This window comes from Eleutherodactylus coqui, chromosome 2 (genome assembly GCF_035609145.1).
Source record: "Eleutherodactylus coqui strain aEleCoq1 chromosome 2, aEleCoq1.hap1, whole genome shotgun sequence".
In the NCBI taxonomy this organism is placed as follows: domain Eukaryota; kingdom Metazoa; phylum Chordata; class Amphibia; order Anura; family Eleutherodactylidae; genus Eleutherodactylus; species Eleutherodactylus coqui.
The window spans coordinates 206,960,075-206,972,627 of record NC_089838.1 but is presented as its reverse complement, the minus strand read 5'-3'; the positions used below and the strand labels follow the sequence as shown (position 1 = coordinate 206,972,627).

The window sequence follows — 12,553 nt, the reverse complement described above, 5'->3', positions numbered from 1 at the left end:
CACGGCCTGCTGACGCTTGCCCACCGCTGTGCTGCCACACCGCGCGACACCGACTGCTGGCGACATGCTGCTGCTAACACATCTTGATTGCCAGACAGAGGAGGAGGAGGAGGAGGAGGGTGCTTTAGTGGAGGAAGCATACACCTCCGCAGATACCACCACCGAGCTGGGGCCCGCAATTCTGGGGGTGGGTAGGACGTGAGCGGTCCCGGGCTCTGACTCTGTCCCAGCCTCCACTAAATTCACCCAATGTGCCGTCAGGGAGATGTAGTGGCCCTGCCCGCCTGTGCTTGTCCACGTGTCCGTAGTTAAGTGGACCGTGGCAGTAACCGCGTTGGTGAGGGCGCGCACAATGTTGCGGGAGACGTGGTCGTGCAGGGCTGGGACGGCACATCGGGAAAAGTAGTGGCGACTGGGAACTGAGTAGCGCGGGGCCGCCGCCTCCATGATACTTTTGAAGGACTCAGTTTCCACAACCCTATACGGCAGCATCTCAAGGCTGATGAATTTTGCTATGCGGACGGTTAACGTTTGAGCGTGCGGGTGCGTGGCGGCGTACTTGCGCTTGCGCTCGAACACTTGCGCAAGCGACGGCTGAACGGTGCGCTGAACTACACTGCTGGATGGGGCCGAGGACAGCGGAGATGAGGGTGTGGGTGCAGGCCATGAGGCGGTAGTGCCTGTGTCCTGAGAGGGGGGTTGCATCTCAGTGGCAGGTTGGGGCACAGGGGGAGAGGCAGGGGTGCAAACCGGAGGCGGTGAACGGCCTTCGTCCCACCTTGTGGGGTGCTTGGCCATCATATGTCTGCGCATGGTGGTGGTGGTGAGGCTGTTGGTGTTGGCTCCCCGGCTGAGCTTTGCGCAACAAAGGTTGCACACCACTGTTCGTCGGTCGTCAGGCGTCTCTGTGAAAAACTGCCAGACCTTAGAGCACCTCGGCCTCTGCAGGGTGGCATGGCGCGAGGGGGCGCTTTGGGAAACACTTGGTGGATTATTCGGTCTGGCCCTGCCTCTACCCCTGGCCCTGGCCACCGCACTGCCTCTTGCAACCTGCCCTGCTGATGCCCTTGACTCCCCCTCTGAAGACCTGTCCTCCTGAGTAAGCGTTGCACACCAGGTGGGGTCAGTCACCTCATCGTCCTGCTGCTCTTCCTCCGAATCCTCTGTGCGCTGCTCCCTTGGACTTACTGCCCTTACTACTACCTCACTGCAAGACAACTGTGTCTGATCGTCATCGTCCTCCTCACCCACAGAAAGTTGTTGAGACAGTTGGCGGAAGTCCCCAGCCTCTTCCCTCGGACCCCGGGAACTTTCGAATGGTTGGGCATCAGTGACGATAAACTCCTCTGGTGGGAGAGGAACCGCTGCTGCCCAATCTAAGCAGGGGCCCGAAAACAGTTCCTGGGAGTGTTCCCGCTCCTGAGCAGGTGTCATTGTAGTGGAGTGAGGAGGCTGGGAGGAAGGAGGAGCAGCAGACAGAGGATTCGGATTTGCAGCAGTGGACGGCGCAGAACTGCGTGTTGACGATAGGTTGCTCGAAGCACTTTCTGCCATCCAGGACAGGACCTGCTCACACTGCTCATTTTCTAATAACCGTCTCCCGCGTGGACCCATTAATTGGGCGATGAATGTGGGGACGCCAGAAACGTGCCTCTCTCCTAATCGCGCAGCAGTCGGCTGCGACACACCGGGATCAGGAGCTCGGCCTGTGCCCACACCCTGACTTGGCCCTCCGCGTCCTCGGCCGCGTCCACGTCCTCTAGGCCTACCCCTACCCCTCAGCATGCTGTATTACCAGTGATTTGATTTCACAGGCAGGAAATAAATTGGCGCAAGACTGCAGGCCAAATATAATTTTTTCCCTTTTTGGAAAACGAAAGGCCCCACTGCCTCTAGTGAATGAATAATCTAAGTTTAATAACTGTGCTGTGTCCCTGCTAATGTGTCACAGAACGTGAGGGTAGCAGAGTTATTATAACTCTGGCAGAGCAGGTATTTTTTTTCCCAATTAAGGAAAGCAAATGGCGAAGCCAGCAGTAAAGCGTAGCTGGGTGCGTATGATTTAGCAATGTTTTTCACGCAGCTCACACGTGTCCACCGCCCGTAAGGACGGACAGAGGCTGGACAAATAGATTTGTTTCCACTTGTTTTTCCACCAAAAGGCAGCACTGCGTATATTCAATGAACATGAGAAGTTTAATAACTGTGCTGTGTCCCTGCTAATGTGTCACAGAACGTGAGGGTAGCAGAGTTATTATAACTCTGGCAGAGCAGGTATTTTTTTTCCCAATTAAGGAAAGCAAATGGCGAAGCCAGCAGTAAAGCGTAGCTGGGTGCGTATGATTTAGCAATGTTTTTCACGCAGCTCACACGTGTCCACCGCCCGTAAGGACGGACAGAGGCTGGACAAATAGATTTGTTTTCACTTGTTTTTCCACCAAAAGGCAGCACTGCGTATATTCTATGAATAATAACTGTGTTGTGGCCCTGCCTATACAATTCTTTCCCTGCAGTATCAATGGAGGGTGGAATGCTCTGCAGAGGCGATTTTGAGAAGCCCAAAAAAAATGCAGCACAGCTAACAGCAGCCTGGACAGTACTGCACACGGATAAATATGGCCCTAGAAAGGACCGTTGAGGTTCTTGAAGGCTACACTCACTCCTAACACTCTCCCTGCCTATGCAGCACTTCTGTCCCTAATGCCAGGTGCAACGCTCTGCAGAGCCGATTTTGAGAAAAAAAAAATGCCACTGCTAACAGCAGCCAACACACAGCTATCAGCGGCCCTAATAAGGACCTTTGGGGGGTCTTGAAGCCTACACTAACTACCAATTCTTTCCCTACAGCAGCTCCGGTACAAACAGCACTGTCCCTCATCTAACTCACCAGGCATCTGAGGCGAGCCGCGGGAGGGGCCGACTTTTATATTAGGCGAACACCTGATCTCGCCAGCCACTCACAGCAGGGGGGTGGTATAGGGCTTAAACGTTGCAGGGGGAAGTTGTAATGCCTTCCCTGTCTTTCAATTGGCCAGAAAAGCGCGCTAACGTCTCAGGGAAGGAAGTGAAAGTAACCAGAACACCGCATGGTGTTCGTTACGAATAACGAACATCCCGAACACCCTAATATTCGCACGAATATCAAGCTCGGACGAACGCGTTCGCTCATCTCTATTAGTTTCCCTTTATTTCCCTTTATTATTTTGACCTATCAGATATGGAATCCCAAGATTTAAGGTGTTGAGCTTTAAGGCGAGAGGCCAACAATTTCCAGGATTTATTGTTATGCAAATAATATGGAGCTTTAAAGGCCCATTTGGACACAACTATTATCGCTCAAAATTTGCTCAAAAACCATCTTTTGAGCGATAATCGTTGTGATATCGTGCAGTTTTCGTTATACCGTCGCTCATCGTTGTCTTTTAGCGTACTGAAAGACAACAATGAGCCTTATCAGGAATTCACAGTGGGATAAAGCTGATACTATTGTTTCAGCAGTATTCTGCTCCCTGATGACAGGCTAGGTATGAAAAACAGAGCAGTCCAGCTCCCAGTGGGGAACAGGTGGATGCAGAAGACAAGCAGGTCCAAAACTGCTTGTCTTCTGCATCCTCCGCCCGGAGCGCTCGGCTGTATAACAAAAGACATCTTTTGAGCGATAATCATTGTGTCTAAATGGGCCTTAACTCAGTGTTTCCCAACTCCAGTCCTCAGGGTTGCCCAACAGGTCATGTTTTCAGGATTTCCTCAGTGTTGCATAGGTGATATAATTATTGTTGGTGCCTCAGACATTGCCACAGGTGTTCTTACCATAGGATATCCTGAAAACATGACTTGTTGGGGGTGCCGAGGACTGGAGTTGAGAAACACTGCTTTAACTCTTTAATTTCCTCTTGGTTCTGGAGCAAAACACTTTGGAGTTTTTGCCTGCATTAGAAAAGTTCCTCCACCTGTTTGTGCCATTTGTGATTTGCTTATTTTGCATTTCGAGGATTTTAATTTTATCAATTAGTTCTTGTAAAAGTCTAGCTCTTTCTTTTTTCACATATTGCCCTAGCTGTATGAACGAGCCCCTTATGTACGCTTTATGAGCGTTCTATAAAACGTGGGAGTTCTCTTTGGAGGATGCATTAGGCCAGCTGTCTACGGGCGTAGCGATATTACACTGCGGGAGAACACTGTGTCACCGCGATTTTCCGCAATGAACCTATCATTATGATAGGCTCATCGCAGAAAATCGTGGCATGCAATATCGCGGCGATTTTCCGCTCGTGTACATCGGGCTGCGCTTTCCATAGTTATCTTATGGAAAGCGTTCATTGCGTTACCCGCGTGTGGATTATCGCCACAGGTAACGCAGTGAAAGTGGTGGGCGGGGACGCGTAATCACATGATACTTCCGCTGTGCTCACAATTGACTTCAATGGAAGCTAGCTGCGTGTTTTTCCGCGGTAATTAGAGCATGCAGCGGTTTCTTTTACGCTGTAGAATTCCGCAGCCTGAACATTAAGCTATTAGGTTCAGTAGAACCTAATAGCTGTGGCATAACGCCGCAGATTTCCAACGCGTGGAACGCGGCAGAAATCTGGTCGTGGGCATTAGCCCCTAATCAATCATATGAGGATGAAGCCTACTTACATAGCGTTTCATGCATTCAAAGTTGTATAAAGTTGCCGTCATAGGAGCGTCCATTTCGTGCCAAATCGTCCCAAAGATCTATGTGGTATACAACAAGAAAAGAAGAGAACAAAAAATAAAGAGATGTAACCTGAACAACAAACAGTCCTTCACATCGCAGTCAGTGAGGATAGAAACCTAACCGCTCTTCCAAAGCTGCATAACATGTTCGGGGTAGAAGTTCTTAGGTGCTTTCAGGGTTTAATGTTTCATAGTAGCACATCAGCAGGGAAAGCTTATCAGTTAAGGTTGAACTTACTTATGAGGTTTTACAGCGCGCCATTCTCCCAGCTGTTGAGGAACTTATTAGGGTCTTTGGCAGTTAGAGAGACATTTAAATACTATTGTCTTAAAAGGTTAATCCCATCTTCACCAGCTTTGTCGTCAAATCTTTGGCTGCTGTTGGTAATCAGGAGACTTACAGGGATTCTGCATTTATATGGCATTTTATTATTCCGAAGTGTCATAGTAGCAGAGAGTAGCTGTCGCCTTTGTGCTAAGGTGGCTGCAATAGATTGGTGTATAAAGACAATCACTGACATGGTGCTGGTAATGGAATTATTTTCCTAGTGGTCTCCGGCAATTTCTCTCTTTTATATAAAATAAAAAAAATGGACCCGGGCCATGACATCTCTTGCTGTATGGTCTTGCAGATGTTTGGGGTGAGGAAGTCTATGTGCCCTATTAATTATGAAGTCTTGCAATGAACACTCCAGCAGTAGTGCTTTCATACGGTTTTGTGGATATTGCATCAGTTCAGAGGCGGACCCACTTTCTGGAATCCCTTGAAATTTTACGTTACGGCATTGCCTAGCTTCCAAATCCACCACTTTGGCTTTAAGTCAATCTAATTCAGATTCTATGATGTAATATGCATCAAAGAGGAAATTGTGCGACACTGCAAACATTTCAGTTTCCGAGTTATTCTATATACTGCCTCAGTAATAGCAGAGTTCATGAGTTGGATAAGCTGAGCAAAGTTAGATTGTAGAGATATTTGCAAAACTTTCAGCATGGCTTTCATCGTGTCAGATACAGGGATATCCTCAAAAATGGCTGCCATCAGCAAATGTGTAGTATTAGTCTGTTATTGGTCGCTCACCTTGGCACTGGGTTGCTCCTCTGGAGAATCCATCCTCTGCCTTTGTTTTGCTAGGCTAGCAGAAGAAGCAGTTGCCACTGCCATGTGGCCATGCAGATGATGATATCACTGTTATAGAGATTACGCCCTGGTTTCAGTGGGTCTGCTCTCCAAACCACAGGGCACAGGAGTGATTGGAAACTGTGGCTTGCATTGGAAGCCTCGCTATTTGAAGGATCAGGGCTGTTTCTTTGCCTCTGCTCTGTAGAAACCATACCCTCAGACAAACATTCGGCAGGAATACCGAGGAGCCACCTCTTGTGCTTCCAGCCACACCACCTTGGTCTTGCTCCAGTAATCGGGAGAAAGGTCATAAGCTCCTTTGGCTTAGCAGTTACCGTCTTCCCCCTCCACGGCACCCTGGATGCTTAAGCAGCAGGTGAGGTCCGTGGATCCTTGGATTTTACTGCTTTAAAGTCACTTTAGGTCCTGGTGGATCAGGAGCTCTGGTCTTGGCAGCCATTCACTCCAGCAGCCAAGCCATGACCCCCAAGTTGATAGGTTATTAAACCTTCTAGTTTTCCTTTTTCTTTGCATATGCCAGTGTGACCATCTTGATTCTCCTATTCAAACATACAACAGATAACCATAGGAGGATAACATATTAATAAATTAGTTCAGTTTAATTCAAATTTGCAGTAGTGCTTGAACATTACACCATGAATATGTCATCTGATGGTAAAAAAAAATCTACCTACTATACAGTCGTACAGGAACTATGGACATCAATAGACAAAGCATCTTTTTTATTAGGCTTAGGAAATGGACATCAGTCATATGTATTAGGATATCCTAATAAGTTCTGTGCTTTATATTTATAGCTTGGTGGGGGCATTTTTGAGAGATGGAACCCATCTATGTGGACTAATATTCTAATAGCATTTGTACATTGTTTCTAATACCAATGCGTCATGTAAATCACAAATTTTACTATGTCTTAGGTTCGAGAAGAAATGCTCTTGGATGCACTGATTACAAGGAAAACTGTTACAGTTGGAGAAAAACTCATCTTGCCATACCGTTTGCCAGAGGTGATTTAAAAATAACCTTTTGTAAATTTATAATTATTGCCACATACTGTAATATGACAAGTTGTTGTTTTTTGGCTTTTTTTTTTCCCAGGCTGTTACAGTTAGAGACTCTTTGGCGAAGTCTCTCTACACCGCCTTGTTTGATTGGATTGTCTTCCGTATTAACCATGCCCTACTAAACATCAACAGCAAGGCAATAGATGAAGGAATTCAGGTGAGGCAGCAAGACTATGGAGACGTGGCTTCAACACTACTACAGAAAAAGCTGGAGACCAAAGAGCCTTAGTAATAAACATTAAAAAATAGTGTACTTATAGGACTGCATTAACATCCATTTATAATTATTAGTGCTTACTTATAAATAAAAAGCACATTTCCAGAATCCTACCATTTGAACAATTAAAAATGCATCCATTTCTATAACAAAAGAGCTTTTAGTGATAGTGTCGCTGTCCATCCACACCGATCTGGATGTAAATTTATGTTGTCATCAAAATCTAATCTGTTTTTCTTTTGAGCCACTTTCCATGTGAAGTGGCAGGAGAAGAGTGTATCACATTCTGTCAGCTGGCTTTTCTTGAGACTCACCAGATATATAAAGTGAACAAGCTGTAATCTTTCAAGTACTTATTGTCAGTAATCCCATATGGAATTTAATGCCAGTGATTGACCTCACTGACATATCTTTTATACAGAGGCCAATGGTAAATATACTCAGCGCTATCTTTTAGGATTTAAACGAAGAAGAATAGTGAACACCTATTCAAATCAATGAGTCAATTGATTAGTACAAAGAACTGACCTTGATTTATTGTTTCCAAGATATGTACAAAGGACATGGGGACATTCTGTATCTGTGAAAGAAAGACAATTCAGACATCAGTGTAGCAGTTAAAGGGGTTGTCCCGCGGCAGCAAGTGGGTCTATACACTTCTGTATGGCCATATTAATGCACTTTGTAATGTACATTGTGCATTAATTATGAGCCATACAGAAGTTATAAAAAGTTTTATACTTACCTGCTCCGTTGCTAGCGTCCTCGTTCCCATGGAGCCGACTAATTTTCGCCCTCCGATGGCCAAATTAGCCGCGCTTGCGCAGTCCGGGTCTTCTTATCTTCTCAATGGGGCTCCGTGTAGCTCCGCCCCGTCACGTGCCGATTCCAGCCAATCAGGAGGCTGGAATCGGCAATGGACCGCACAGAAGCCCTGCGGTCCACGGAGACAGAGGATCCCGGCGGCCATCTTCAGCAGGTAAGTATGAAGACGCCGGACCGCCGGGATTCAGGTAAGCGCTGTGCGGGTTGTTTTTTTAACCCCTGCATCGGGGTTGTCTCGCGCCGAACGGGGGGGGGGGGGGGGGGTGTTTAAAAAAAAAAAAAAAAAACCGTTTCGGCGCGGGACAACCCCTTTAAGCTTACTATGTATATAATATGTTGATCGGTCAGAATGCGCCCAATCAGTTGCTCATGGGATCATTTGTACAAATGATTTCACTAGCATCATGCCACACTTATCTGACTGGATGAGAAAGAATGTTTAAAATAAAAACCCTGGTCTTTCACAAAGTGGCAAAGGATTGGCTGGATTTGGCTGACCATGTCATCTGGCTGACCATGTTCCTCTTGTATTTTCTCCCGGCCATGGTTGACATTTTCTGACCTGAAACATCACTGTATATACAGGCAGAAGTCTGCCATCACCCATCATTCATGTGTAATTTTTAAACCATAGTCAAAATGGCCGTTTTACTGCTTTAAAGGGCATCTTTAGAGTAGTCAGGCTATCGGATGCCCTGCTCCAAAGAGAAGTCTGTAGATTTATAAAAGAAAGGTGCCAACATAGTGCAGGCATCAACACAATAGGAGCAATGATATTTGCAGCAAGTGCGCTCACCTGGAAGAGCTACAGACCAAGTACTAAGTGAAAGTTAAATAGGACTGCTGCAGCCCCTTTCCACCCGGAACGCTGAGACATCAGGTCCAGATAGCCAATTAGAAAGGAATACAAACAATTGGAGGAACAGCGCCTCTGTCCAAGGAGAAGACCAGGATATATTATAAAAACAACTCTTATTAGGCTACGTGTTATGGAGCCCAACTGACTCCTTCATGGTTTATACTGTACGATTGCTGGCCTCTGGGGATTGGTGGAGATCCCCATGATATCAGATGCTCTAATCTCCCACTTGAATTGTCCCTTTAAATAATCTGCTGTTCCCTGCTGTTGTAGCCTGACAAAGGAGTTGGTTCGGCTCCGTAATGCATAGCTTAATAAAAGATGTCTTCATAATATATCCTGGTCTTCTCCTTGGACAGCAGCGCCATTCCTCCAATTGTTTGTAATCCTTTCCTACCCCGAAGATAGTAATGGCAGATATAATGACTGCATCCTAACAAATTGTATGTCTGTCTAATGACAAATGGTGATGAAATAGTAGGAAAGTTGTCCAACTGGCCTAGGGTGAAGTTGGCAATAGATGGATTTGTGAAGGTCGCACTTTGTGGATATTTACCTGTTTTCAGTCTGAACAATTGTATACGGGTTCTGTCTCCCGTTCAGGTTTTGTTCAAGTTTTTTTTTTTATGCAGTTTTTGAAACCGAAATCAAATGTCAGAAAAAGTATAAAGAACAGATACTACTTCTCTTTGCTGAATCCAATCTTGGTTTGAAAAAAATCTAAACATGGGACTGAAAACTCTGATGTTTACTAATTGATAGGAACATGGACGTAAGGCCTCTTTCACGCGGGCTACAAAATCTCGCTACAAAAAGCATGTATGTGAAGCCCATGGTTTCCAGTGGGTTCTTTCAGGCTACAAAACACGCGAAGCAACCCATTGGAAGCCACGGCTTCACATACATGCAGTTTGTAGCAATGATCTTGTAGCGAGATTTTGTAGCCTAAGGCCCATTTACAGCGGATGATTATCGATCAGCGTTGTTCAAAGTCCCGCGCTCCCATGCACAACTCGCCGTTCCATGTAAACAGCAGTCGTTCAGTTCTGAATGACTGCCTGCTTACACTGAATGGAGGCGGCCAGGAAGAATGCTCCCCAGCCGACCCTGCCTCCATGCCAGCAGTGCTCTGAGAGATGCCAGCGGTACTTGCTCCTGTGTAAAGGCGCAGGAGCGAGTTTCACTGGGATGCGCTTCCATGCACTACAATCAATGGGTGTATTTTGTCTTATGCTGTTGGAAGGGGTGTTATTTGTAAAGGGAGCTATTTGTATATTTAAATAAAAATCTTTTTTTACTCAAGGTAAGAAGACTTTTCGCCTTGTGCCATTTTTTGAGTTTGGTCTTCTCTTCTTTTTCAGACACTTTCCATTGGGGTTCTCGATATCTTCGGCTTTGAGGATTATGGAAGCAACAGCTTTGAACAATTCTGTATCAACTTTGCCAATGAACGTTTGCAACATTATTTCAATCAGCATCTCTTTCAGCTGGAGCAGGTTTGATATTTACATTTTTGGCGGTGGGTGGGGGCTGATGGAACAGCAGCTGCAGGTCTAGCCGCGGACCGTGTCTCTCACAGTGTGATCACTTCTGTATGCCTGGCCTTGGCGGAATTGCGCTAAATAGATTAATTTCCTGGAATATGGTTTCATAATTTAATAAGCATCATTCCTCGCAGTACCCTGAATGGTTTTAGATTTAATTCTGAACTGTAATTTAATAATTGTTGTTTCAATCAAACTAGATGGCACATTTTGTCCGTAGTTTGTGCTCTGAAGTGTAATTTCATTCCAGAGCATAGCTTGCTAGAAACCTTTTATTATTTCAGATACATTGTATTGAATTTACCCTTCAGCGCACATGAAGAGATATTCATGATCAATGCCTAGAAGTTATTCTATGAGTACATTCAGTAATCTAGACAGACCTGCATGGTTTTAGTTCCTCTCTTCTCTGTCTTTTCAGGAGCAGTATCGGCTGGAGGGAATAAGCTGGAGTAATATTAACTATACAGATAATGAAGGCTGCATCAATCTGATCAGTAAGAGGCCAACAGGACTCATCCAGTTACTAGATGAGGAAAGCAAGTAAGAATTGGTGTTATGCAGCTGTTTTTTAGAATGCCGTAGTGATCCATGGATAACAATCTTGTTATCTGTCTTTGTTTGGCGGGGAAGTATACAAGTATGCACTTGGCCTACATTTTTGGCTTTGAAATAAATTCTTTGTCGTGTTTCACAGTATCTTTCTTTTTTCTTTTACTAGTTTCCCACAAGCTACTCATCAAACTTTGCTTGAGAAGTTTAAACGTCACCATGAAGGCAACGCCTACATAGAGTTCCCAGCAGTTATGGAACCAGCATTCATAATCCAACATTATGCTGGCAAGGTTAAATATGGTGTGAAGGTGAGTAGCAGAAAAATGAAGGCAACATTCCCCACTTTTATCCTATATATCCTGGAAAATGCATAGCTTCCTCAGTGAACAGAGAAGTAATAGATGAGCAGCGGGAAATTGATTGGCAGTGTAAACTCAAGCTTTTACTGAAGTGTTCTGAGAACAGTACTAATAGGCCATTTACATGTAACGATTATCGCTCAAAATTTGTTCAAACAAACGAATTTGAGCAATAATCATGCAGTGTTAATGCAAAAAAATTGCTGTGTAAATGCTCATTGCTTCACAAAGAAGGTGAAGCAATGAGCAAGAATCCAGCGGTGAAGTCTTTCACTGTAAACAGTCTGCAGTAGCGCTGCCAACCTTAGCGGTGACGCCAGCGCTCCTGCAGTCATTTAAACGACTGTTGGCCAGTGTAAAACGGCCATTTGTTATAGGTTTTGCTATAAAAACATTCTGTATTTTAGAATTGCAGTGTGCTATTGACCTAAATGTCCTCATACACATTAGATAAAAGTCAGCTGGTCCCACCGATTTCAGTGGATGACTGTCGATGTGTATAGGGGGGCGCTCTTGACCTTTGCCTGACAGATGATATCGAGGGTAAAGAAGGATTGGGCATGTTGAATTTCAATGCCTGATCCTTTTGTTATCCCTGCAGATAAGCCACCATCAGAGCTCACTAGCTGTGGCTTACATCTTTCTGCCCATTAAAAAGGCATGAATCAGGCGTCCAGGTGTTTAAAGGAGAAACATAGCGGTCTCAGTCGACATCTCTTGACAGTCTATTGGAACCTTAACTGCATGCTTTTTGAAATAAGCTCATCTGCTTGCATAATTCAGTTCACATAGAAGTTACAGAATGCCCACTAACCATGGCAAGCCCTAACTTAGATGTGTTGTACATTTTATAATTCATCCTTTGTAGGATTTCCGCGAGAAGAACACCGATCACATGCGCCCTGACATGGTGGCCTTACTGCGCAGCAGCCGGAACGCCTTTATTCGTGGAATGATTGCCATCAGTCCGGTGGGAGCATTTCGTTGGGCATTACTAAGAGCATTTTTCAGAGCTCTGTGGGCTTTTAGGCAGAGCGGCAAAAATAGCACTGGCAAGAAAACTGGTAAGTGGCATATTTTGGGTGATCATTATAAGTGATTATGGAAGGAGGCTAAAAGCAATGTCTGAATTGCAGGTTGCAGTTATGAGTATTCCATACAAATGTATATTTTCCTGGGATTTTTTCACATTTTTTTTGGAATGACTGATGTTGAGTATTTTCAGATTGATTGCAAATTTAACAACTGCTGGCAAATTTTAGACATGTTTTCATTTGAGAAATGCCCA

The 12,553-nt window shown here is 45.1% G+C and overlaps 1 protein-coding gene across 3 annotated transcripts in view; it reads left to right on the top strand.

Moving 5' to 3' along the window:
- MYO9A (myosin IXA) overlaps positions 1–12,553 on the top strand; it is a 123,065-nt gene that overhangs the window by 47,759 nt on the left and 62,753 nt on the right. For all 3 annotated transcript variants that reach the window (XM_066592333.1, XM_066592331.1, XM_066592332.1), the window contains exons 9-14: positions 6,760–6,849; positions 6,941–7,063; positions 10,169–10,303; positions 10,773–10,894; positions 11,073–11,214; positions 12,134–12,329. In XM_066592333.1, coding sequence (XP_066448430.1) covers positions 6,760–6,849; positions 6,941–7,063; positions 10,169–10,303; positions 10,773–10,894; positions 11,073–11,214; positions 12,134–12,329 — 808 coding nt within the window. The remainder of the gene's footprint in view (positions 1–6,759; positions 6,850–6,940; positions 7,064–10,168; positions 10,304–10,772; positions 10,895–11,072; positions 11,215–12,133; positions 12,330–12,553) is intronic.